The sequence below is a fragment of the Crocodylus siamensis genome, chromosome 14 (genome assembly GCF_052110815.1).
Source record: "Crocodylus siamensis isolate JL-2025a chromosome 14, ASM5211081v1, whole genome shotgun sequence".
NCBI lineage: Eukaryota > Metazoa > Chordata > Crocodylia > Crocodylidae > Crocodylus > Crocodylus siamensis.
The window spans coordinates 2,806,530-2,833,884 of NC_143408.1; the positions used below are offsets into that span (position 1 = coordinate 2,806,530).

Below are 27,355 nucleotides of genomic sequence, written 5' to 3' on the forward strand. Positions count from 1 at the left end.
GTCGCTCTTGCGCCGACGTCGTTGTCGTCCGCGTCCGGGCCGCAGCTGGAAGATGGCGGCGGCGGGGCTGTGAGGGGCGGCAGCGGCGGCGCAGCGCGGGAAGCGGCCGGGCCGGGCCGCCAAGGAGGAGTAGGCGGCGGACGCGGTCCCCATGGCCCCGAAGCCGCGTCTGCCCCGGGCCCGCGCCGCCCTCAGCCCCCCCTAGAGCCCGGGACACCCCCAGGGGCTGCGGCCCCTCCCGGGAGAGACCCCCCGACTGCCACAGCCCCCCCCCACCCGGGGAGAGACCCCCCTTAAAGAGCCAGGATCCCCCACAAGGGAAAGACTCCCCCCCCGAAGGGCCAGACTTCCCCGCCTGGGGAGAGACCCCCCCGCAAGGAGAGAGGCGACTCCCCCGACGCTGAGGAGTCAGGTTCCTGACCTGGGGAGAGACCCTCAGCCCCGAAAGAGCTAGGAACCCCCCCCACACACACACGCACCTGGGGAGAGACCCCTCCTGGGGTGTTCAGGACCCCCCACTGCCCAGAGGAGAGACCCACCCCCCGAAGGGACAGGCTCCTGACCAGGGGGGAGACCCCTCCAGGAGCTAGACGCACCCCCTGCCTGGGGAGAGATCCCTCCCACTCCCAGGGGGCCAGGATCCCCCCCTTCCCAGGGGAGAGACCCCCACCAGGAACCAGGCTCCCTTGCCCCCACCCAGGTCTGTTCTGCAGAGCCCAAGGGGCCCCCCAATCCACAGGAGACAGAGGAGTCTCTCTCAGAGCCCCCTCCCCCCTGCATTGCCATTCAAGACCCCTGGGGCTGCCCCTTGCACCCTACCAGGGACACTTGCCCTCCCTGCCAGATGCCCCCGGGGCAGGTCCCAGGCTCCCTCCCCTGGCCACCCCTCAGCCACGGGGGTTGATCTGTGACCCCTCGAGAGGTCCCAGGGGGGCCCAGCAGCCCACTTCTCCTCCCCTGCCCCAGCCACGGTGGACGTTCCTGGGCTGCGGATCCTCCCCCAGTTTCTCTTCCCTGTTTTTCCTTCCTGAGTTTCTGCTTTCTCGGCGTGGGGGTGTGCAGCCAGGCCCCCTCCTCCGTGGTCCTCCCACCCCTCCCCTCCCTTCCCCCCCGGTTCCCAGCACCCACATTGCCACCAGCCAGGATGTCGGAGAACCAGGCACATGCCCACACGAACCACCTCCCGGGGGCTAACAACGCTGGGGGCGGCGCGGCAGCCGGCGGAAACAACCGGGGTGTGCGCAACCCCAACCTCAACCAGAACCCGTTGATCAACGTGCGCGACCGCCTTTTCCACGCCCTCTTCTTCAAGATGGCAGTCACCTACGCCCGCCTCTTCCCGCCCTCTTTCCGCCGCATCTTTGAGTTCTTCGTCCTGCTCAAGGTGAGGGGCAGCCCTGCGGCGTGGGCAGCTGTCCCCGGGTGGGCACCCCGCTCCAGGCAAGGGGGAAGCTGCTTGTTGCCACTGCATCACTCTCAAACCCTGGAGAGCTTTGCCATTCGTCTGGTGTTTTGCCACACGTGAATTTCTCTCCGGCCGTGGTGCTTTATATCTGTTCCTGTGAATCGTCACTCAGGCATTTGGTATCAAACTGGAAGGTGTGTTAGGGCACATCTAAATTCAGAGGCTGCAGTTGCCTGGATCTGCAGTGTCCTGTGCATCCTACGCCCCTCTCCTGATGAGGTGATTCCAGTCCTTTACCTCTGGAGCCGGCTTAGCGGATGTTCTTTTTACCTCCCAGTGTGAAAATGGAGGAGGAAGAGCAGGTGCCTCAGTAGCACTGAACAAAATGTTCCCCAAAATAACCCCGTATTGGCCTCATAGTTTCTAGGGTCAGAAGGGACCTGAGCAGATCATCAAGTCTGACCCCCTGCCATGGGCAGGAAAGAATGCTGGGGCCTCTTCGGGCCATAGCTCAAGTGGGTATTACAGACATTTCATAGATTTCATAGACATTAGGGCTGGAAGAGATCTTGCGAGATCATCGGGTCCAGCCCCCAAATGTTCCTGCAAGATCTTTGTTGTTTCGGATGCTGCTCTTACAGTGATGAGTCTGTTGCATGTCCTCAGATGTGAATGTCAGGCCAGCGCTCTAACGCAGCGGCTTCTTGTAGCTGAGTGGGTGGGAAGTTGTGAATGTGGCTGAATCTCGGTGCTTGGCGTCGGTGCTCTGGATGGTTTCTGTGCCTGGCAGCGAGGCGATAAAGCTTTCGTATCCTGGTGACTGATTCTAGCCGGTTCTGGATGGATTGCCCGTCCGCTTAGGTTGATAGCCTGTCAGTCTGGATTGAATTGGAACCAGTGACCTGGGTGGAAAGGTTTATGATTCCGTTACCCAGCAATTGCTACTATCTGATGGATGTAGGGTTTACTTGAGTTGGTTTGGCAGCTTCAGTCTATTTTCAGGAAAGATGCTTGACACTTTCCTTGAGCCTTGCCTTTATGGAGGAGGGGGGGAAGAAAGTTTTGCTGTGTGTTTGCCAGTACTGACTATCCTGACTATGATGGTCTTGTGCCTGCTGGGATCTTTCCGTGCTAGTGAGCGTGGGAGAACCTGCCCTTCTACCTTGCTTTGCGAGTGCAATCTTGTTCTTGTTGGCGGTCCTGACTGAGGGTAGGAGTCTCAGCTCTAGAAGCTAGTCACCGAGGAAGTGCGGTGATGGGCCTTGGCAGAGGAGTGTGCCAACACAGTCCACGCTGTAACTGTGTGGGTGAAACCCACTGGCTTCTGTGCTCAGGCTGGTATTTAAATATGGAAATTAAAAATAATAAGATGGTGATTACAGTGTGCTGATCATAATTATTGACAAAGTCAGGAGAGGAGTAGCTCAGCCTATTTCCTGCTGCCTACGTAGCAAATGCGGTGTTATTAAAGACCAAGCAGTGGCTTTGTCATCACAGCGTCATGACCTTGCTATGACAATAGTGCCTTGTCACTCAGCCGATTTGGGAGTCCTTGGACTTGCCCCTTTTTTGCCCCCCCTGCCTCTTGTGTTGCTGAGAAGGGACATGCTGATCTTGAAGCAGAGTGGGGACTCATGACTGTGGAGCTCTGCCCCATTCCTGGCAAGCCTGGAGCTAAGGCTGTTCACGAGATGGTCCTGCTTTGAACAGGGGGTTGGACTAGAGATCCCTTACAGCCCTCATTTTCTATGATTCTGTTGCAACTATACAATCCTAGCTTTCTGCATACAGTAGCTGAGCACCCTGTAACCCATTGTGTGCGTGAATCCCTGTGCTTGTCACCCCTGTGCTTAGCTTTTCGCACAGTGAAGTTGCAGTGCAGCTGTGAAGTTTGGCCAGTCTGGTAACTTGTAGCAAAGAAATCTAGGATGAAGAATCATTGTGACCCACTAGATTACCCAATGATCAGGCACTTTAAGGCAGGTGGAGAGCAACCAACTCCACACCTTGGCTGCGGGGAGGATTGCTGCGTTCTAGGTGTTCTGTACTCAGGGGAGAGGACTACGGCACAAGCGGTTGCAGGTATCGGGTAACATCACCCTACAGTCATCCAGGACATTGGTGTTGAAATCCTGTCCCTGGTCCACTTTGTTCTGCTGTGACTCTTCCTCTGATTCAAAAGCATCTTTCCATTACTTTCTGAAACCAGAGACCTGGGGGTGAAGTGTCCTTTATGTGGGTGGTGACTTACTAAACTGACTGACTCATTAGAGAGCTGGTTTGTTTGAGGTGGAGTTAAAAACCCTAATTACCCTCTGTAGTGGAGCAAATTATTTTTTAATAGCCACAACAATGAGCCCTCTGATAGGTCTGTGTAAAATGTTGAGCTGTGGCTTTGAGTCCTAGGCTCCAGTCACCAGGATTGACTTGAAATCCTGCCAGCGGACCAAGGCACTTAAGGGGGCACTTAAGGGAGCTCACCCCTGCCCCAGCCCTGGCACAATCTGTGGGCAAGGCAAGAGCCCCCAAGGGCACACTTGCCTGCCTGTACACTAATGCCAGGAGCCTGGGCAACAAGCAGGACGAGCTCGTCCTCCTGCTCAGTGCAAAGAAATATGATGTCATTGGGATAACGGAGACCTGGTGGGACTCCACCCATGACTGGACCACGGGTATAGAGGGCTGTACCCTGTACAGGAGGGATCGTGTTGACAAAAGGGGCGGGGGTGTAGCTCTCTATGTGAAGGAAAGCTACATGTCCCTGCAAGCTGATGTTGGCGACCGGCATGGACAGCTAGAGACCCTCTGGGTAAAAATTCGTGGGGAATTCGGCACAGGGGACACAACGGTGGGAGTCTACTACAGACCTCCCACTCAAAGTCCCGAGCTTGACCAGGAGTTCGCCCGGGAACTGACTGAGGCCGCTTGCTCCAGGACCTTGGTTGTCATGGGTGACTTCAATTACCTGGACATCTCGTGGGAAGATCACTCAGCTAAATCTGAGCGGGCGCAAAGCTCTCTCTCATGCGTGGATGACCTCTACCTGACCCAAGAGGTCCATGGGCCAACGAGAGGCAAAGCGCTGCTTGACCTGGTACTGGCTACGGGGGATGACCTAATCGGCGACCTAGTGATCGATGGGAAGCTGGGTGACAGCGACCACGAGCTGATCACCTTCACCATCCGCCGTAAAGCTGGCAAGTCAGTCAGCAACACAGAAGTCCTTGACTTCAGAAAAGCCGACTTTGACAAGCTCAAGAGGCTTGTCGGTCAGGCCCTCAGGGACCGTGACCCCAGGGAGATGGGAGTTCAAGAAGAGTGGTTGCTTCTCAAGGAAGCGATCCTCAGTGCACAAGCTAAATCTATTCCAACACGGAGGAAAGGCAGCAAGAAGGCACAGCAGCCCCCCTGGCTCTCCAGAGACCTAGCGGACCTACTGTGGCTAAAAAGGAAAGCCTACAAAGGATGGAGGACGGGATTCACCTCCAAGGAGGATTACTCCGCGCTGGTCCGGTCCTGCAGGGAGCAAACCAGGAAAGCCAAGGCTGCAACTGAACTCCAACTAGCTTCAGGCATCAAGGACAACAAAAAGTCCTTTTTCAGGTATGTGGGGAGCCGGAGGAAAAGCAAGGGCAATGTTGGACCCCTGCTAAACCAGATGGGGCAACTGACAACTGACGCCCAGGAAAAAGCCAACCTATTAAATAGGTACTTTGCGTCAGTCTTTCATCAGTCACATGGGATGCCCATGCCTGCTATGGGACAGGGAAATCTGGGTGAGGGGGATCCCCTACCCTCCATCAATGCTGACCTCGTGAAGGAACACCTTGAGAAGCTGGATACCTTCAAGTCAGCTGGCCCTGACAACCTGCACCCCAGGGTACTCAAGGAGCTGGTGAGCGTCATAGCCCAGCCCCTGGCACGGGTCTTTGAAAACTCCTGGCGCTCTGGTGTAGTGCCCGAAGACCGGAAGAAGGCCAACATGGTGCCGATCTTCAAGAAAGGGAGGAGAGTGGATCCGGCTAACTACAGGCCCATTAGCCTGACTTCTATCCTGGGGAAGATCTTAGAAAAGTTTATTAAGGAGGCCATCCTTGAGGGACTGGCCCAGGCTAACATCCTAAGGGAGAGCCAGCACGGGTTGGTTGCGGGTAGGTCTTGTTTGACCAATCTCATTTCCTTCTATGACCAGGTGACCTATCACCTGGACAAGGGAGAAGAGATTGATGTCATATATCTTGACTTCAAAAAAGCTTTTGATTTGGTATCCCATGATCACCTCTTGGCCAAACTGCCCAGTTGTGGCCTTGGCTCCACCACGATTCGCTGGCTGGGAAATTGGCTTCGTGGTCGGACCCAGAAGGTTGTGATTGATGGCAGTCACTCATCGTGGTGCCCTGTAACCAGTGGGGTCCCTCAAGGCTCTGTCCTGGGACCCATACTGTTCAACATCTTCATTAATGATGTGGACATTGGAGTTAGGAGTGGACTGGCCAAGTTTGCCGATGACACCAAACTTTGGGGCAAAGCATCCACGCCAGAAGATAGGCGGGTGATCCAGGCTGACCTGGACAAGCTCAGCAAATGGGCAGATGAGAACCTCATGGTGTTTAACACCGAAAAATGCAAGGTTCTCCACCTTGGGAGGAAAAACCTGCAGCACCCTTATAGGCTCAGCAGTGCTACGTTGGACAGCACTACAGAAGAAAAAGACTTGGGGGTCATCATTGACCACAAGATGAACATGAGCCTGCAATGCGATGCTGCGGCTAGTAAAGCGACCAAAATGCTGGCGTGCATCCATAGATGCTTCTCGAGCAAATCCCGGGACGTCATTCTCCCCTTGTACTCGGCCTTGGTGAGGCCGCAGCTGGAGTACTGCGTCCAGTTTCGGGCTCCACAATTCAAAAAGGATGTGGAGAAGCTTGAGAGAGTCCAGAGGAGAGCCACGCGCATGATCAGAGGTCAGGAAAACAGATCTTACGATGACAGGCTGAGAGCCACGGGACTCTAGCCTGGAAAAGCGCAGGCTCAGGGGTGATCTGATGGCCACCTATAAGTTTGTCAGGGGTGACCACCAGGATCTGGGGGAACATCTGTTCACCAGAGCGCCCCAAGGGATGACGAGGTTGAACGGTCACAAACTCCTGCAAGACCATTTCAGGCTGGACATAAGGAAGAATTTCTTTACTGTCCGAGCCCCCAAGGTCTGGAACAGTCTGCCATTGGAGGTGGTTCAAGCACCTACATTGAACACCTTCAAGAGTAAATTGGATGCTTATCTTGCTGGGATCCTATGACCCCAGCTGACTTCCTGCCCTTTGGGCAGGGGGCTGGACTCGATGATCTCCCGAGGTCCCTTCCAGCCCTAATGTCTATGAAATCTATGAAATGACTGAACTCTTTGACACAGAGAGCCAGGACAGGAAATAATGGCAAATTGGTAACTAGAATCGAGGCTTGTCCTCTGGTTTGAGAAATGAAGCCTGGTGCAGTTTTTCAGTCCTCTGCGTACCTCATTGAGAATGGTACTCCAGTATTAATTCACAGTGAACACGCACGTTGTAACAGGATTTTGGGAATGAGGGAGTTCTTGTGCATCTGCTGCACACTGGAACATAAAATGATCCAACCAGAAGTGTCCTTGGCAATTAGGGGCTGGAGTCCGTCACCATGCTTGCTCTTGGATGTTTGGGGGATTAAAGTTTGTGTCTTCTGAGAGGCGTATTGGCAGCTAAGTTGTAAAGCCAATTGCTGAAGGTTTTAAGAGGTCATGGGGGGGGCGGTGTGTGAAAGGGATTTGTGCTCTGTCCCGTGTTGGAACTAGGAAGGCCAGTAGCTTGACTGGCACAATGCAATATCAAAGATTATATTGAGTACTGAGGACTTGACCATAGTGTAGGAGGGTTTGTACCATTTCCTGCAAGGCTGTTTGTGCTTCTCAGTCCTAGAGTTATACAATCTCTCTTCCCCTAGCTTCCGGAAGAGAAGTGGTCGCACCCTTTTGGAGTATAAGGAAGTATCTTGTTCTGTGAAAAGTTGTTTCTCAATTTCTGCTGTAGCAGAATGATGGCAGGCAAGGTCCTGCTTCAGTTTTCTGGTGTGCTGTTGGTCTTATTAGCGATCCAACCAGAAGGTATTTGAGAAGGCGGGGGTGCCTGCAATTGAGTGTTAGCTGTAGTGTGCAGGATGCATTCCAGGATCTCTACCGCACGCTTCACACCAGTGTTGATGTCTGGACCCACACTCCATGGTGTGAGTTGCACCTTTGATGCGGGAGGGGGGAAGCTGTCCTATGAGCATTAGGGGTTCCCCCCCTATTACTATTGTAGTTCCTTAATCTCTGGTCTGCAATCCCAGCCCATTGTGAGCAGATCCCTGCCCCATTCAGTTTAATCCTGGTTCAGGAATGCCGCCTCCATTCTGCTGCTAACTTCTGCCCAAGCGAGCGCAGACTGTATGTATGTTGGCCCCTGTGACATTTTGTAACCCTTCCTACCTGAGCTCAAGTTGTGTTTCCAGTTTGTTGACTTGGCTCGGCTGCTAATCAAAGGCAGGGTCCTGCAGAGCAAACTTTGGCAGCTTTCCTCTGCTCCTACCAAAGGCAGCCTGCTGGCTTGCAAAACTAAGAGGAAGGTGATCTGGAAACGCTTTGTATAGCAGACCTTGACATGTTGACCTTCTAACATGACGGGTCCTGATAATGAACTAGGTTCACTCACCTAAATGCTGGGGCCTTGAGAACAAACCTGATGGCTGTTAGAGAAATATTAGAGGCTTCCAGCTGCAGGTGAGCTGCTAGTGAGGGACCTACTCCTTCCTCAGTACTGCTGGTTTAATGTATGTGGCTTTCCTGTCAGGTCATTGATGCTCTTCTCAGTGCTCATCTGTCCCTCTCAAACCCTGCACCCTCTCAAGTACCGCCAGGTGGCAAGAACGCAGTGACAGGGCATGAAACATTTGGGGCTGGAGGGCTGCACCGTAAGATAGCAGTTTTCATTAGCAAGTCCAGTCCTTATATGCACCCCATGCTGTCCATCTGGGCTCCCTGTATGAGCCAGTACCTTTCATGGCCCCATGGGAGCGTGGGTTTTTAATGTAGTAGCTTGTTTATGCATTAATTTGCATTTAATTTGTCACCAGGTCTTGCTGGCTCTATTACACTGCCCAAAAGGGTAGGGAGCATTTGCTTATAACTTGATTCAGCTGACAGAGGAGGTGCCTAGGAAGTGCTCAGCATTGTTTTCCCCTTCCTGTCCCCAAGAGAACCATCCTGAGGATGAATTGCAATTCTCTGGCATGAGAGAACAAGGAGGATAACAATTGCCTCTGGGAATTGGGCTGAGGATGGGTTCATGGAGACCATGAGAAAAAATGGACCATTAGTTTCTAGCCTTCTGTGTTGCAGCAAAGCTGCGAAGTGTGACCTGAGCATGCCCAACAGGCTCAGAAACCAGGAGGCTAAGGGAGAACCTGTTATGTTTGGGGGCCTGGACTCCTAACTCTTAAATGTGTATTGCTAACCAGCCCTGACACAGCTAGCTAAGTTGTTTCCTCTACAAAATCTTGCTCTCCATTCTAATAAAGGAGACAGCTGGGCAGTGAGCTGACACTGGGGTTAAACAGCACCCAGCAGAGCCTGTTCCAGGAAACCTGGGGATGGAGTTCAATGTTCTGCCTGTAAGACACCGTGGAAGCAGTTCCACTTGGCAGGAGAGCCACCAGTAGTCGAAGGTGTATTTAGTCCGATAGTTGTGCTTGGTTCCCATTGCATTCCTAGACTGCTCGCTCCAGAGATACCAGCCCTGTTCATTTCATTACCTTGTGTCTAATAATAAAAGTGTGAACATTTAGCACTGACTAAGAAGGATGGCGTCCTAGTGGAACTGGACCCATCAGCTCACTGTATTCATCAGGACAAATCATGGAACTTTCCAGTTAATGGGAGTATTTTTAGATTTAAAAAAAAAAATTATAGTTTAAAGAATAGAATAGCATATCCTTCTCTGCACATGGTAAAACCTTAGGGTATTAAAGATGAAAGTAATTTAATAACTTCTGCTACATTTTTTATTTTATGTTTCATTTTGAGTTCCAGGAAACGTCAACCATGAAGTAGAGGAGTCAGTTCCACTCTAAGGTTACATGCAACACAATTAATTGCATGTTCTGAGCGTGGAATGGGAACTTCCCAGTTCAGTCTGTGCTTCCAGACACAGAAGGAGCATAAGATCTCTCTCGGGTCAGGTGAAGGGCTCTGAAATAAGAACTAAAACTGCCTGGCTCTCCCTTTAAAAGTTTTTCATTGACAGGCTCTCAACTTGTACTCTGCTGAGCAAAGGTCATATGTTGGCACCATATCCTGTCAATATTAAACTGAATGCTGAAGGGTTAGCAAATAAATACAACGAGGCCCATTTCCTTGGGGGTGTTCCAAGGATTGCATTGGTGCACATGCAGTATAATCCTTTCCCTGGGCAGGAGTTTCTGGGTCAAAAGGAGAAGCCTGATAAGATGAAGTGGTTTGGTTTGCTAACCACTGAGCTCTTGAAAATAGCCCAAGCCAGCAAAAATCAACTAGGTGGGGCCACTTTTTGTAAGCCAGCACAACTCTGTGGCGAACCAGGAAACCCAGCTGATAGACAAATCAGTAAATTGATAGGATAAGAGCTGCTGCCCTAGGTCAGTACTGCATTCACTTCCCAGAGGCCTGTGGCGCTATGTTATCTGGAGCTGAGGTCTGCCACTGTGTTGGAGCTATTGAAGTCCAATAACTGCCATATGCTGCTGCCAGACTAGCAGAACTGGTATCTTGCTTCTAGACTGGAAAGCATTTCACACCCACCTTGTACAGGTGTGGATGGACACTTTAGAAATCAGCTCTGGGGTTTTAACCCAGGTGGCTGGGGAGAGGGGCAATCATCCATCATCGTGCAGTGTGTGTATGAACAGGGGAGGTTGGGGCAAGGATGCCAGAGCTGGCCTCTGCTCCCATGCAAGTACAAAGAGATCTCTTTAATGTCCAGCCAGGGCATTGCTTGGTTACTGGAGGCTTATCAGGAAGGCTAGCTAAGATAAATGGCATGACCCTTCTTGTACAGCTGAAGAGCAGAGCAGATTCTGAGACATCTGTGTGCTAATGTCTTGATGCTCAGACTAGGGAGTGTGAAAGGTCTGGATTATTCTTGGGGCCTTGGGCCCAGCCTGCTTTAGATGTCCATCTGCTTATCAGAAAACGGTATATAAAATGTGAGCTTTGTAAACAAAGCAGGTTTGGATAGTGCTGGCCTGGGCTGATGGTCTCTCTCTCTCTCATTTCCTGCTGTATCCAGGCCCTCTTTGTGCTCTTCATCTTGGCTTACATTCACATTGCCTTCTCCCGCTCACCCATCAACTGCTTGGAACATGTGCGGGACAAGTGGCCACGCGATGGCATCCTGCGAGTGGAGATCCAGCGCAACTCCAGCCGGGCCCCCATCTTCCTGCAGTTCTGTGAGGCGGAGAAGTTCCCTGGGATGGTGATCGAGTCAGTGGGGGACGATGAGGATGAGGACGAGGAGGAAATGACTGTGGAGATGTTCGAGAATAGCTCTGTAAAGGTAAAAAGCTGCCACGTGCTTGGAAGGGATGGGGGGAGGGTGTCTTGCAGTGAACAGTGAGCAGTGACTTTGATGGGTGCCTTTTGTGCCAGTAAAATATTCCTGCCTCCACTTTTTCTAGTTCACATTATAATGAATCTTGGTCTGCTCCCCATATCTGCTCATTGGCATAGATGGGCTCCCAGGAGACCAGAAAACTAGCTGTTGACCTAGGTGGACATCTTATTTCTACAACCAAGGGTCCCTCCCTGAAAATGCAACCCCTTCTGCAGTTGTACATCTGTTGGATTGCCCAAGTTGCAGCACTGCTTTTTTTAGCAGTAGCATGGGGTGGGGAGGATAGGACGTGTTCTGTACACAGGGCCTGTTTCAGCATTCTGGGCTTCCCCCGGGGCTGTGCTCCTGCCCTTGTCTGTTGCTTGACATCCAACCCTGCTTGGAGAGTAGATGCTTTCTTCTCCTTGCATCCTAGCAGTGCCCTTTGCATGCACTTCCCCTTGGAGTGATGTGCGCTTCTGTTCACCATCTGTGTGGTCCTCAAGGATGTCGTTGGCACTAAGCTAGTGTGTCTGCACGTGTGAGTAATGTGATTGTTCCAAGCCCAAGCCGGTCGAACCTTTGTGGCAGGCCATCATGCGTTCCCCTATGTCCTACATTACAGAACAACTATTATAAGGGCTTTAGGGAGTTGTGAAAAATTAAACCACTATGCCGGGGTATTTCTTCTATCCCTTCCCTGTAAAGCCAGGTGACTCAGTGCCCTTGAGGTTAGCTGTGTGAGGCCTAATGGGGCAGAGCATTTATGTTAATATATCCCCCCAAAATCTCACTGTTGGAGGCCACAAATTGTGTTCCTTTTCCAAGGTAAAAATGTGTTTGGTCCTGCGAGAGAGCTTTGGGCCCTCAAATGTTGCTGCCAGTTGCACACCTGTTCCTCTTCATGTCTTGCATGCAGTTGCATACCAGGGTTTCTGCCTTTTAGGTAGGGGAGCAGATGAGATGCTTGGGGGCTCTGTGCTCCTGGCAGGCAGAAGAAGTTCGAGTGGAACACACCTGCTGGAAATAGAAACCAAATGAGCAACAGCTTTGGTCCATCAGTCCTGTGAAGGAGTTAGGAGGGCACAGGCAGGACCAAAATATCTAAGAATAAGGGAGAGAGTTGTGAGCAAATTTTGCTGTTCAGAGAACTGGAACTGTGCCATAGTTGAGAGCATGGCTTTGCTCTCCCTGCCTGCTGGATCAGCACACCAGCTTCCTGGAGACAGGGAAGCTTTGTGGGGCTACAGCACATCCAGCCAGAAATCAGGGCCCTTTACAGGCATAGAAAAGCCATTGTTAGCTGGGGCCTGAATCTTGCCATCCTGGACCTTGAGCAGAGGTACTTTTGGAAGGGGAGACATCCAGTTCTGAGGAGACTAAAGAATTAGTGAACACCTTTCTGGCAATTTGTGCTGCTGTACCAACCACTTGTCTGTTTGTTTCTCTGTGATCCAGCAGGTTGTTAACATAATGCAGCTTTTCTGTCCTTGCAGTCCACTGGGACACCATCAGTCTTCAGAGGGTAATTACCCTGAACACCCTTGGCTGGCTCAGTCCCTCTAGAAACCTTCAGCCAGTTTCAAACAAAGCAAATCTCTCTCCAGCTGCTTCCTTGCAATTCAAAGCCCCCCTGGATTAATGACGTGAATAAAATGTTTGTAGGTTTTTGTCTGTCCTTCCTCAGCGCTACTTGTGTCTCGGGTTCATTAACCGCTCAGAAACCAGATTGTGGTTGGTTTCATTTTATTGCTCTTTCAACAGTTTGAGCTGGACATCGAGCCCAAGGTGTTCCTCAAGCCGTCACGGGTGAGCAGCACGGAGGCGCTGACCCAGGCCTCCCACAACGAAAGCCAGGAGTTCTCCTTTAGCGAGGCGCCCACTAAAGGTATGCAGCCGCTGAGTGAGACCGTGTCCGAGTTTGAGATGCTAGCAAGAGCAGGTAAAGACCACTTCTGCTGTTCTCCACGCTCCCTCCTTGCCTGGTGCCTGTGCCTCCTCTGTCTACCTCTACCTTTCCTACCTACCCCTCGCCTGCTCCAGCTCCTTGCATAGCCTCTTGACTCATTTTCCAGGTGTTCCTGTGGCTTTCAAATGGGGTTTCAAGCACTTACTTTGGGACCTGCAGAACTTTCTCTTTGCTGGAGGGATGGGGGGAAGGGGCTGATAAAGGGAAGCAGTGTGGGGGCCTCTACTTATGTCTGTTGTTACCATAATGAACAGGTCTCGATTCTGGTATGTGAACTGTGGCAGGCATCACTGATAAAACTTGATAGCTTAACAGGCCATTTGGTTATCCTGTCTCTGCTAGCAGCTGGGGTAGAAATCATAGAAAATGAGGGTGGAAAGGGACTTCAGGAGGTCACAGCTAGTCCAACCTTCTGCTCCAAGCAGGACCAGCCCCGACTAGATCATCCCAGCCTTAAAAACCTCTAAGGATGGAGATTCTACCCTTCCTAGTGCTTTACCACCCTCCAAGTGAGAGTTTTTCCTAATACCCAATCTAAACTTCCCCTGCTGCAACTTGAGGTGAATCAGTGATTCCTTTTCCACAAGCTGCATGGCCCCATTTTTGATTCTTCTCTAGAAGAGCTGCTAGAAAGTCCAGTGGTTCCGATATTCTCAGTAGCATTTGCAGGGGTTTTCTGACCCGTCATCCAGAAACAGCTCTTAAGATAACAAATTGGTCCTGCAGACATCTTTAGTGCCGTATCCGTGATGGACTGGAGGCACTGATATTACTCAAGATGTACAACCTGATTTGAGATGCTAATATATAACAGACCTCAAGGAAAAGAATAATGGTTGCTTGTCTCTTACATTGTGACCTGGGCTTATAGAGAGCATAACATTGGTGTCTGCTGTGTTGGATTTCAAGGTTTAATATCGTCTGTGGGTTAAAACAGGAGCATATGAATTGTCCTGTAGTTTTATTTTAAGTTTTCACTTTTTAGCTAAAGCAAGTGCATTGTTAGAGAACTCAGGACTTGTGCTAGAGGTGGTATCTTTTATTAAACCAACTAGATTTTTGCAAAAAAAAAAAAAAAATTCTTTCGTTGCAAGCTTTTGGGCAGAAACACCGTTCATTGCCTCACAAAGGGTGTTTGTGCCAGAAAGCTTGCGATTAGAGACCATTTTTTTTGCAAAAATCTAGTTGATCTAATAAAAGGTATCACCTCTAACATGAGTCTTGATTGCTTTTGCCACTAGACCAATATGGCTACAACCTGGACACCTGACACCTATTAAAGAACTGGAATTTTTTTTTTCATCCAGCAGTATGAAAGGTTATTTCTAGCTGTAGGGTGAGCTCTAACATCAATATGTTCATTGTTCCCTAGATCTTGTAGTGTTTTTTTGTGAATTCAGGACTAATTACTCCCAGACCAAGTGGCAAACTAATGAATAGTTCCATCGGTGATCGGGATCATGACCTTACTTGAAACTCTGGAATACATGTAAACATGTTCTGGCATTGGTAGAAAGGACTGCACAGAAGTCCTTTGAAAGATCTTTTGTACATTGAATGCGTCTTGCTGAGTCATAAGTGGAAATGATCCAGCGAGACGGGGCGGGGGGGGAGAGCATTTAGTGGGTTGTCCTATTCATCTCTTTGCAATGTCATAATAAAGTGCATCATTTCAAGCAGGCTTATAGGGATGTAGCTAGAAGCAGTCTTCCTTGCCTGTTTACCTTCTTTGGTGGAGGGCCACAGCTTAGACTGCACATTTGGTCTTTGGATAAAATGCATTTTAAAAATGTGTTCACGGTCAAGCAACTCTTGGGTTGGGATTGAAGTGCTCTGTCAGCCTTTATGAACTGAAAGCTGTCGTGCTAGTGAATGGGAACGAATGTGAAAACTCTGGCCGGTCTGCTTTTCTTACCCCGTACAACAGAGAGAGGGAGCTGTACATTTTCTATTGAAAAGTCTTTTATTCATGCATCGCTTATAAGAAAGCTGCATTTCTTATACATGATTTATGGCTTGTGTCATTTTAAAATATTTTCGTTGTGGGAAGCATAACTCTCTCTTTTCCTGTACCCTCTGGGAAGAAACGGTGTGACAGTTTGAAAGATCTCAGATTAAATTGATTGGCTACTACTTAGCAGGGGATTTTTCTTGTCTTGGGGCCATCACAGCAGACGGTGTCGACTTCAAACCTTCATTTAAAAAAAAAACCCAACAACACTTGAGGCAGGCAGAGCAGTGATGTCGAAGCTTTTTTTAAATGCCCTAATTGCTCCAGTCTTTGGCTTTGGCATATGTGGAAGCAGCAGCAGCTCCTGTCTCCCGAGAACTAACTCCAGAGATGTGAGCTGATTGTGGCAAAAACCAGCAGGCCTGACTGAAGCAGTGAGACCTGGGGAAGCTTCAAAACTGAAAAATCAACTTTGAAGAAGGCAGCTTTGAACCAAGTATTTAAGCTTTTTGGGGGCTCCAAAATATACATTTATAATGAGGTTAATGCAGTGTTTGAACTTAAAACAACACTTTAGCATAAACTGTGGAGTCAGATGTAGTTTGCATGGGTCGATGCCTTCTGATGTGCTAAACTCTGCCCTGGGAGAAGAAGCTGGCAGCTCTGTGTATACCTGTCAGTCTGAGAGAAGAGTTGCTCCTCCCGTGTGGGAAGCCTGCTGCAGTCGGAGGCAAAAGGATACTTTGACAGTGTTCCTAAGACATGCAGTTTCATCCACAGTTGCCTTGGAGTATGTACAAGCACACGGGGACGTCTGAGCAGGATCCTTTGTACGTGTTCAGGGCTTTGAAGCATCAGACCCTGAAACAGAATCCCCACTGCACTGTCTGCAGAGACCTCAAGGACCAAATGGGCAAGAGGAACCATTTGAATGTGATGCGTATCGCAATGAGAGAGGCTCGCCTGTTCCCTGCCGCATGGAAGCAAGTTTTCAGAGTTTGGCGCTTGTGTGAAATGCACAGCTTAATGGCTCTATCTGTGACTTAAAGCTAGCCAACATCACTTCCTTACCTCTCCAGAAAGGCCCTTGCTGCTGTGCTGCTTCAGACCATTGCAGAGCTATGCATTTCCTTTTGATCATTGATTTTTAAGCTGGTTTTACCAGGAAAGTTCTTTTTGTGGTGATATAGTACTTAATTGTAGCCAAAGACCATATGAAGAGGCAAGAAACTTGTTGCTGTTGTAACAAGGGGGGAAAATAGCTTTTAAAGTAAAAGGCATACAGACCAAAAACCTTTCACTTGGGCAGTGTTTGAAGGGACCAGTGCCCTCGTCGCTCTGCTGTGAAGTCTCATTAAGGACTTTGTTGTCATGGGCTTTGGGTGGTCTGCCAGGAAAACTTGAACGGCTTGAGAGGGGCTGCAGCAAGAGGTCACTTGAGGACTGAGCAGTGAGCGGCTCAGCGACTGAGCGGCTTCCAGCCTCGTGGGCACAGGGCCAGGAGAGCAATGAAACTTTCCAGAGCCAGTGTGTAAAGCGTAGCAAATTCCTACCATTGTAAATGGCTAGCTTGTCAGAATAGACACCGATTGTCCTGTACCAGCAATCAGCAGTCTTCCCCGGCCCAGGCATCCCCTGGGTCCAGCTGTGCTCCTGATAGGAAACCTTTTAAGCTCTTGCCATTCAGTCTTTTAAAAACCTCGCTGTCTAATCTGCAGAAGGCAATCCTGTAAGCAGCCTCACTTCTAAATAGAATCTCTTTGGAGCTTTTCCTGCAGGCGCCAATGGTCTGTTAAATGGCTAATGCTGATCTGTCACTTCCTATTACTAGAGAATTTGAATGGAAACAGGGTCTTGGCGGGGGTTGAGTTTCTGTTCCTTGCTTTCTGGCTGAAGCCGTAAGCTGGCTGCTTCTGAAGCTGATGTCTCTATAGGCTCATAGATTTTGCCCTTCTGCTGCTTCTTCCTTCATGGTTTTTAAGGCTCTTTGGAAAGAGGAATGGATTCAACCTTGCAGCCCTCCTGGGACCCAGGGTTAGTTACTCCCAGTTTTCAGTAGAGGCATGGAGGTGAAGTGAAGGTGGCAGAGTGAGTAACGGACCTTGAGTTATGCATCCTGGTCAGCTCTAAAGAACTGCAGACAGATTCCTTGCCAATGGAAACCAAACAAAGGACAGTGTGTGGTTCAGCACTCATCCAGTCTTCATGCACTTACCCCACATCCAGCAGTTGCAGCGGGAGAAAAAAAGAGACCAGGAATGTTGCTTTCCTGTGAGGGTCAGAATAGCATCTTGGAGCCATTATTTAAATGTTGTGGTTAGCTTCCTGTCAGGTGAGAACAGCTCCATACTTGTATCTGCTGCAGGCTGCTTGGTTGCCAGATGAAGCGAGTGAATGGGCAGCTGGTGGGTTCATAAGCAGCATATCCACCCAGCTGGGGGGGTGGGGGGGATCTTTGTGCAGAGATGCCAGTAAACCTGACATTGCTCCCTCCAGCAAGGAGATGAGGCAGACTGGTCCAGTCATGTTGGGGGTACCACTCTGGCCTCTGTACGGCTGTCTTGGCTGGGATCTTCAGTGGGGAGCCTATGGATATTAGGTACATACTTCCCTCAGGCATCTTAGAAAATTTCAGGCCTTGTAGAAAGGACTGTAGGTACCAGGACTGTAAATACGGCATCTTTCAATGCCTTCAATTCAAAGCAAGCATGCAGGTCTGTGGCTGTTGTACCATTCTGAAGCAGGCAAGTGGATTTCCCCAAAACCTGTGATTGCTACAAACTGAAGCATGTATACCATGCTGAACGGTGCTGGGAAAGGTAGTAAAGAGTTTGCATCGTTGTGGTTAGAGAAATATTTGGGAAAACGAGAACAACCAAAGCTTTACGTTGATAAAAAGCAGGTTGGGGCGAGGTCTGTTTTTTTTGGTGAGGGTGTCAAAGGAAGGACTTTGTATGTGGGGGCTGGGGCATATTGTGGGTTTTTGTGGTAATAGTTGCCAAGCCCTGCTGCTGAGCTTTCGCATCCTCTCTTGCAGTGTGGCCACAGGAAGAGTACATTGTGGAGTATTCGTTGGAGTACGGGTTCTTACGCCTGTCTCAGAGCACCCGTCAGCGCCTGAGCATCCCGGTCATGGTGGTGACGCTAGGTAAGTACAGGAGGAGCCTGGGTGATTGCAGAAAGGCTTTACAGTGATGGAAGGTGCACTTCTTCAGAGTAGAAAACAGTCTCTAGAAGAAGTGCCTGTCCAGTGCGATGCTGGGGCAGTGCATCAGCATGAGGCTAAGCAGTCCTAATGTTATTTCCCAGCATAGTTTTCCCCCCTATTCCCTTTACAGGAAGAAAATCTCAAGGTATCAACTGCTAAGTCAATCTGAACATCTCTTCTGCAGGTTTACCTACGTTACTCTGAATTTCAGAGGCTGGGGCCAAGATGGCCTGCAGCCCCGAGACACGTATGATACAGTATACATCTGCACCATCACAGCTGCAGTGCCTCTTGTTGAGAGTGGTTACATCCGTGTTGGAGACCATGCTGAGCACATTTGCTCAGTATCAGTATTCGTCTCTGAGCAGTTTTGCACGCCACTTAGTAGCAGTCTTTTTTTTCCTTTCTCTTGTGGCCTCATTTTCTTCTGACTTACTGTCAAGTAAAAAGTTCCCACGTAAGAAACATTGTGCCAAAAATCATAACTAATCAGATGCCAGATGATAGGAAGTAATGAAACTAGCCTGATCAGAATCATGTCATGAAAGCAGTAGGATGGTTCTGCTGTATAATTTTAAGTGACCACTGGGTGGTTTATACATGGCTTCTGTGTTAAAAGCTGGGGGTGGTTGTTTTTTTTTTCTCAACCTTCAGGTTCAGCTCAGATTCCTACCTAAGCATTCTAGCTGCCTTACAAAATATGGCCTGTATTTGTATTGTGCTTTTTTGTATAGCTGGAATCTGGGTGCCTGGTAACCTGGTTCCATATATTTATCTAGTTTCTTTGCATTTTTATGCGGCAGTGTCCTGTCATTTGTGTCGATCTCATCATTAGCTGCTTGTGCGGTGGAATTGTGAAACTTTTAATAGTGCCTGGAGGAACAAAGGGGCACAAAGGGATAGTCGCTGTCATTCATAGTGTAAGCCTGGGTGCATTAATTCCAAATCTCATTGCTGCTAATAGGATAGGCATCCAATTTTGTGATTTCTTCTGCCTCATCGAAGAGCTGCTAAAATCACCTGTTCCCCTCTCCCCAAGCTATTGTTTCCTCAGTACTGTCCCAGCCACATGGCCAAACCTGTCCCAGGCTTAATAAGAGCAAATCCATCTCTCTCTTGGCTGAAGGAGGCAGAGACAAAGCTTGAGAACAGAATCCTTTGTCTATATTGCAGCATGGAGCAACTGACAGGGCTCGGTGTAAATGTTGAAGCCTGATCTATGCTGAAGTGTTGCCCATATAACTGTCACTTGAGAAGGTTGTCACTCTGTCCCCTTTCCATTTCGCCACACCCCAACAGATGCAGGTAATCTGGCAAAAAGATCCTTTTGCTGGTACCACTCATTTTGCTTGAGAAACTGGTGTGAGCTGCATCTCCACAAGGGACTTGACCACATAGCTGCACTAGCAAACCTTTTAAATCACCCAGGAATGAATGGTGGCATTTCCCACTCGGTGCTTTGACCTCTGAACAGAACAAATGTTCTTTGTCTTCTGTCCAGATCCCACCAGGGACCAGTGCTTCGGAGACAGATTCAGTCGCCTGTTGCTGGATGAGTTCCTGGGCTATGACGACATTCTGATGTCCAGTGTGAAAGCGTTGGCTGAAAACGAAGAGAATAAAGGTAAAAGCACTGGGGACTCGAACGTTTGTACCCGTTCAAGGGAACTGCTTGTTCTGTGGGGGCACGAATGGCATTCTCTGGCTGTTTACTGGAACAGCTCCTCTGCCCCTGGGTGCACTAGCATGAGGTAGGTAAAAAGAAACAAGGGGAAGGCAGAGAGGACAACCACACATCTATTTCCCAATGTTTTATTGTCCAGGATGGAGTGAAAGCAGTGGCAGGGAGCAGGCATTGTGGTTTCTTTCTTTGAGTCTTCCTTGGACCTTGGAAGCTCAGCTGATCCCGTAGTGTTCATCACACTGACTTCCACATCCTTTCAGGTTTCCTTCGCAACGTGGTGTCTGGGGAGCATTACCGCTTTGTCAGCATGTGGATGGCCAGGACATCGTACCTGGCAGCCTTCGTCATCATGGTCATTTTCGTAAGTAGGGAGAAATATAAGCATTGCCTCAGTATCTGGGCTGAAACTTCTCAGCACTGATGTAAGGGCTGAAATGTGCTGGACTGTAGTATGCCTCCTAAACGTGTGTGAGCACAAGATGCCGCAGCTGCTTTTGAAGCCCAACTAACTGAAGACATGACCGCACTTGGAATCTTTTTGCAAATGCAAGAATTTGTTGAGGTGAAACCAGTGTACAAACGAGGCTGAAACACAGAAAAAAGAGCCAAGTGTATAGTAAATGAGCTGAGACCTGCACACCAACAATACCACGCATTCTTCTTAACAGATGTGTGTGTTTTAAGGTCTGTTATAATTGTCTAGTCATCTCCTGCACAGCTTATGCCAAAACATCGTGAGGCCATTTTAAGCCAGTAAAGTCCATCCTCCTTAACTCATTGCCCTGTCACAACTCTGTGGGAAGGCCAAACATCTTGGAACAATCTAGAGCTAATGCTGACTTCTGTTCTGTCGTTTCAGACTCTGTCCGTCTCCATGCTGTTGCGCTACTCTCACCATCAGATCTTTGTCTTCATTGGTAAGTGTTTCCATATCTCTGTTTCCATGATGGGTTTTGTGCTTCAGAGAAAGTCCATTGCTTTTGGAGAGCAAGGGAATACCTTGATGTCTTTACTGGAGTGATGCTACTTGAGATGGCAGATAGGAGAAGGGAATCTGCTCTCCAGAGCTGGGACAATACATGGCATGGCCTGGCATGGCAAAACTACCATCTGGAGTGAGATGCTTCTTAACCAGGGCCAGGATCAGGCTTAATGTAAACACAGGGCCATTGATTTCTAGCATTCTTTCCATTTACACTCAAGAGCTTGGCCCTAAATCTTCTGACAGATAGACTGTCTTCAAGGGCCCTGTTCTGACTCTGAATAATGTCTGAATAATGGACTGGACCAGAGCCAGTCACCATTCCCCTCTTGTCTCTCTGACTCTGGGGTTGGTAAGGCACATCCACAAGCTGAATGCATCAGATACAGAGCTGCCATGTGCTCAGCACTGCTCCCTGGTGCTTTATGAAGGAATCTCATGTCCTGTGAAGCAATGGGTATTGGCCAGGATCAGGGCAGGGCTTGCTAGACCTGTCGGCAGCTCCAATTCGGCCACAGTGTACTGTAAACTGCGAGCTGGAAGTACCTTGTGCCTGTATAATCCCTCATATGAATTTCTGCATACAGCCCCACTGGAAAAATACTGTAATCCTCCCTCGTGGGACATGCCCAGCCCCTCTCTGGAAAATCTGGTGTGCTGAACTAAAGACAGCAGAGTTTATGGCATGTTACTACTATGCTCTGAGCTTCTGGGAGAGACGGAGAGCCCATCAGTCACCTGGTATCATATTTGCCTTTCTTCCTGCAGTGGACCTGTTGCAGATGCTGGAAATGAACATGACCATTGCATTCCCCGCTGCTCCCTTACTCACTGTCATTTTGGCTCTAGTAGGTAAGAACTGGGCTTTATTCCTTGTGTTATTAAAAGGGAACCGCCAGTAGGTCTGGAAAGTACCCTTAAGTGTTACTCAGACTCGCAGCATAGTGTCTTAGCTTGTTTGCTGTGGGGTGATGTTCTGTCTGCTCACTGCAGAGTGTAGAGTCAGTGGAACGTGGTAACTGCTCCCCCCCACAAAACTATACCTGGGTGGTTTGGTCTTGTCTGCCAGTAACACATGCTCCCTCAGTTAAGATTACTCTAGCAAGGGGGTTTGGAGGTCAAGATTAACATGCACTGCCTGAGCTGTGCACACTAGGGATGGCGCCGTCTTAGAGTCAGTATGCAGTACAAACAGATCCAATCCACTTCAATATCTCACTTCTCTGAGCTTTGTCCTGAACCTGCAAAACTGTATTTAATATCCTGTGCCATGCTCAAAGCCAGCAAATCCTCCACTCTAAGGAAAGAGTGCAGTCAGCAGTCAGGCCTGGACAGCTGTGCCCTGGGGCCTTGGCTTTGCCATCCAGCAAGCATAGCCCCAGCCCTTGTTAGGTAGCCTGCTCCGGGTACCCCCTTAATGCTGGAGAAAGGCCAGCAGGGCTTATTTTGTGTCTGCTTGCTGATGTTGGGGTTCTTTGCCTCTCGCAGGCATGGAGGCCATCATGTCGGAGTTCTTCAACGACACCACCACTGCATTTTACATCATCCTCATTGTGTGGCTGGCTGATCAGTACGACGCCATCTGTTGCCACACTAACACTAGCAAGAGGCACTGGCTCAGGTAAGAGATACTCATTCTCCCCCTTGTAACATGCCTGTTGCCATCGCCTTGCTGTGCACATTGTACTGGTGCAACATGCTGCTCTCTTCTGTAGTAGGGGGACGTTGTTAGGATCCTCACTCAAGCGCTAGTCTATAACCCAGTTGCTTTACCGTATTGCTGTTTTGTCACTCGCAGAAAATCTGCTTCAAAAACCGCATCCTTCAACTGCTTGCCCAGTCCTCACCTGTTCTGTTTGCACTGAGCACCAGTTCAGACTGGGAGAGCCTGGCTGCTCTTTTAAAGGAGGTGTCACACTTGTTCCCTAGGCAGTACCCCTCCCCAGGGTGGAGACACGTATGGGATCTCTTGGTGGAGTCCACTCTTCCTCACTGTCTCCTTTCTTCCCAGGTTCTTCTACTTGTACCATTTTGCCTTCTATGCCTATCATTACCGCTTCAACGGACAGTACAGCAGCCTGGCTCTGGTCACCTCCTGGCTTTTCATCCAGGTAAGCAGCAGCCTTGCTCTGCTGATCATGAGAGCATGTTCGATGGTGTACGGCTAATTCCACCTCTAGTCGTGTCACATGTGTAAGAGGGGCTGGTTGGCACTTAAACCATCTAGTCAGCAGCTGGTCAATTGGCTCATACAGTACATAGATAAAATGAACTGCTTGTAAGTGACTGTTGATTACAATTTAGGCTTTCTAAACTGACACAACCCAGTTTGAACAAAACCTTTGTTTAAACAACTGCTGCACATGTTCCCCTTAGTAGGGGAGGTAAAGGGTAGGCAACGTTCTCCAACCCACCAAGATGCAGTGAGATTTCCAGGTCACTGATTTCCATCCACCTGTGACTTAGTCTTGGTATAAAACCTGCTTTGACAGCTGCCAAGTAGAGGGAGTGAGACATAGGGCTCACAGAAGATCCCGTGGGCGGATCTAGGATTTTGAAAAGGGGGTTGTATGTGGTGAGGCGCATCATCCCATATAACAAAGCGCACATTTTCTTCAAGTAAAAAGAAACTAGAAGCTTTACTCATGTTAGGGGCCCAGTGCTGTATTATTTAGTTTGATGGAAGCAAAAACAAATGCAGTGTTGTTGGAATGAGTGTGCATGGCTGTGACATAGGAGCTACATTACCAGAAGCAGTTAGCAGAATTGCAGGAGAAAGGTTAGCTTGGTTGGTGGAACAGCAAGACAGTGAAAAAGGAGAAGGTCGTGAACACCTGGAGCAAAGAAATCGGGTAGATTTTAATGAGCCATGAATTCAGTTGATGCTCTCACTGCTGCCTGAACAGAGATGCTGCTGCCCCGGCTAGGTCATTGATTTTAAACTTTGGGTGGAGCAGGAGTGAAAGTGGGTGCAATAGCACCGGTGCACGCCATCCCCCTCGGATCCACCCCTGGTCTGTAAGCAGAACCTAAACCAACTTCTCCAGGGACATCCTGGGGAGGAAGATATGATGTGGAGGTCAGGGATGGGAGGGGCAAATGCAGGTGCATCCATCCCCCCACTCCTCCCCCAGTGAGACCTGCGGGTCATGGCGGGGGAAGCTTGTGTTGCTGCTGTCTCTGTGGTTCCTCTTGGGGGTTGGTAAAGTCTTTCCCTCTGGGTCCCCAGCATTCCATGATCTACTTCTTCCACCACTATGAGCTGCCGGCGATCCTCCAGCAAATCCGCATCCAGGAGATGTTGCTGCAGAACCAGCAGGTGGGTCAGGGCACCCAGACCACGCTGCAGGACAACCTCAACAACAACACCACAGCCGCACCCGTTGACGTGGGCACCAGGCGGCCCCACCTGCCCACCAGTCCCTCTGCTGAAAGCAGCAGCCCCATCTCTCTGGCCCCTGGTGAGGGCCCGGGGGCTGGCGCCGCTGCGACCGCCTCTGCCATAGCGAGTGATCTGAACTGGGTAGCCGAGACGGCCGCCATCATTACGGAAGCCTCATTCCTGTCCGACCTGAGCCTCTTGGAGCCGAACATGGTGCACGAAGTCATGGCCAATGGGAGCCCGCAGGATGCAGCTGCTGCTGCTTCGAGCTTGCTAGCCCGAATTCGAGTCAGCAGCGACCGTCCAGAGGCTGCTGGTGGCTCTATCACGATTGAGGTCACTTCGACTCCTCCAGTGGTGACTGCGCCAGCCGTGCCTGCTGCTGCAGAAGACACACCGGCTCCCCCTCTTGCCGCTGCTCCCCCTACCCCAGTGCAAGAGGATGGAGCCCCTGTCCCCAGTCCTGCCCTCCCCAAGCAAACTGAGGCTGCAGAGGGGTCTCTCAGCCAAGCAGAGCAGAGTGGCAAGGACTGCATTGCAAGCAGCACCTGGGCAGAGACATTGGGGGCCTCTGTGCCAGGTACTGAAATGCTCCAGCATTTGGATGTGAGTAGTGGGGACCCTGGGGAAACCAGCACGTGCCCTGCAGCAGCTGGTGGGACAGCCTGCTCTGACCCAGACCGTGGGAGCCTGTCTTGAGTCCTCTCCTTCAGGGACTCCTGGCAGGCTGGAAGGGATTTCTTTTGTTGTTTCTCATCTCACCATCCCAACCCGTAATTCCTCTCAGTGGAAGCACAGCCTCTGGGGCAGAGCAATGGTGCAGGAAATTTCCCCCCAGAAAGTAAATGTGTGAGAACAGAAGGGACTGATAAGCCTGGGGTCTTTTGTTCTCCAGCATCCCCTGCAGCAAGGGAGAAGCCAGCCATCCAGAGAAGCCATTCTTCAGAGCAAGCCCTGCTTCTCTTGCACTGTGGGCAGACAGCTCCAGCGCTGGTCATTTTGCCTCTCTGGTGTCACACTACAGGTCTCCCTGCTCAAACCCCAGGAGGGTGGGCAGCTCTCAGGAGGGAGGGCTCCCTATGGTACTCTCCAGCCCTGTTTGCCTTTGCCAGTGTCCTCCAGTTTGCGATAGAATTACTCTTTTTTTTTTTTTTTTTTTTTTCCTTCTGGGTTTCAACCAAAAACAAGCAGGCGTCACATCAGACGCAGCCCTTTTGGAGATGGGCGTAGAGGCTTACTGGCAGGAGTGGAAAACCAGACCTCGGCGGTCTTCTGAAGCCACTCACTGAAACCAAGAGCAGTTTCCTTCCATTGCAAGAGCTTCTAAGAAGCTGGGTGGATGCTACATCTGTACTCTGGCAGTGTTTGACAGGGCCTGGGTGACTTTGTCATGTGGATGTGGGGTGTGTGTGGGAGGTTGACACCTTTAGCGGTGGTGTACGTTGGCTGCCACAAAGGCAGAGTCTTCCCCAATTTTTAGAAAGCTGTGGCAGTTGTAAGGGCTGATTCTGCTGCCCATTCAGTTGAGCCACAGTCATCTGACAACAGGCTGTGGGTAAGGTTTCCTCTAGAGATCCACTCAAGGCGGAGGGGACCGTGTCAGCAAGATTTTCCCTTCCCCTGTACCAGATTTAATTATGCTAGTGAGAAGCTGGGCTCAACCTGATCTGTTTCTGAGGATCATTTTGTGGCCTCTTCCCTCTGCAGTTGCCTGGCTTATTTTTGGAGGGGTGAGAGCAGAGGTAAAGGGAAAAAAAAAAACACCCAACAAACCAAATAATGAGGTTACTTTCCTGGCACTGTCTGGTTTTTGAGTGCAAGAGAGTGGTGTCTCAGCTAGAGCTTCCTCCCTGTATTAGATACACGTGCCTGGGGGCATGTTTGGAAGAGTCTGCCCAAACCCAGCTCTTTTCTCACAGCAAGGGCTCTAGGAACCCAGCCTCAACAATGTGCAGAGCTGCTAGTGCCAGGCGGGTGATAGCTAGAAACCAGTGTGCAGCTTCACAAGCGCAAGACAGCCATCCAGCAAGCTGGTGCACCGCAGTCTTGCTGCCCGGTACCCCTTGACACTCAGCTGCTGCTTCAGTGGCTTCGCTTGTTTTTCAGTGCCTTGTCCTGTAAGCGGGACGCCATCGCATCCTTAGATCGGTCCCTTCCCTGAGCCTAGGAACCCTCTTGCTGCGAGGCCGGCAGGAGGGAGGGAGTAATTGCAGGTCAAGAACCCTTGTTCTGCATGGGTCAGTGGGAGCGGGACGAGCCATAACACTAAAGCTTAGAACAAATTTCAGGCAAACCTCCCCCAGTCCTGCCTTGGTGGTGGGGAGCTGGGACAGGAGCAGGCAGAGGTGGCTCCAAAGGCTGGCTGGCACCCTGGTGCTGATGGGTTGGAGGAGGTGACATGGTACATGAGGCCTGACTCGAGCCATGTGCATGTGATCAAGTGGGTTCTGCTTCACAGGAACATCTCCCCCAGCAAGGCACCAAGAGCGCAAGAGAGTGCATGGAAAGGCCCCGGCGGCAGGACTATGGTGGGGCTCTAGCCCCACTCTTAGGAGGGGCAGAGGCAGCTCAGACATGGGGACGATGCTGTGGGAATGCCCGGTAGCTGTAGCCTCATCCACAGGAACACAGCTACATTCGTGCAGGTGAGGGCAGACCTCTTCTCCCCTCCTGATGCTTATGCACCAAGACAGAGGTGGGCTATAGCACCGGGGGCTGCAGGAAACCTAGCCCACTGCTAGGGATTTTGACCAGAGACCTTCATTTTCGTGGTGTTTCCCACCCAGGAAGCCTGTCTTTAGGTGTCCATCAGTGCCAAGGAGCTGGGGAAAAGGGTGCATTAGTGACCTGCGCGTCCCCAGGGGCAAACCCATATACCTTCCCCCTCCGCCGATGCAGCTAAACTCTGCCTAAGAGCTTCAGAAGTGTCAGCACAAGGCGGCAGAAAGAGCTGTAGGGTTTTTCACAGAGGGCACGCGTCGGGGAGAGTGGGGAAAGGAACCGAATCATTTGCTGAATGAAGAGTAGAGTTCATTCTATTTAATTAATGTACAAAAGGTGTTTGTATATATAATAAATACTATATCTAACAGCTGCAGCAGTGCTGCTGGGCCTGGTTGCCTTGCTATCAGTCATGCTG

General features: G+C 50.2%; 1 protein-coding gene across 2 annotated transcripts; it reads left to right on the plus strand.

Moving 5' to 3' along the window:
- On the plus strand, window positions 1–27,307 carry TMEM259 (transmembrane protein 259). Of its 2 annotated transcripts, none has more exons than XM_090027155.1 (11): window positions 1–1,384; window positions 10,738–11,004; window positions 12,805–12,982; window positions 17,998–18,108; window positions 19,670–19,792; window positions 20,113–20,213; window positions 20,712–20,769; window positions 21,603–21,686; window positions 22,323–22,455; window positions 22,846–22,945; window positions 24,064–27,307. In XM_090027155.1, exons 1-11 carry the CDS (start codon window positions 1,145–1,147, stop codon window positions 24,913–24,915), a joined length of 2,247 nt encoding a protein of 748 aa, XP_089883281.1. In that variant the 5' UTR covers window positions 1–1,144; the 3' UTR covers window positions 24,916–27,307. The 2 variants fall into 2 exon arrangements, with proteins under 2 accessions (XP_089883281.1, XP_089883282.1); XM_090027156.1 differs by having other exon boundaries at window positions 12,805–12,928.
- Window positions 27,308–27,355: the final 48 nt, after the last annotated feature.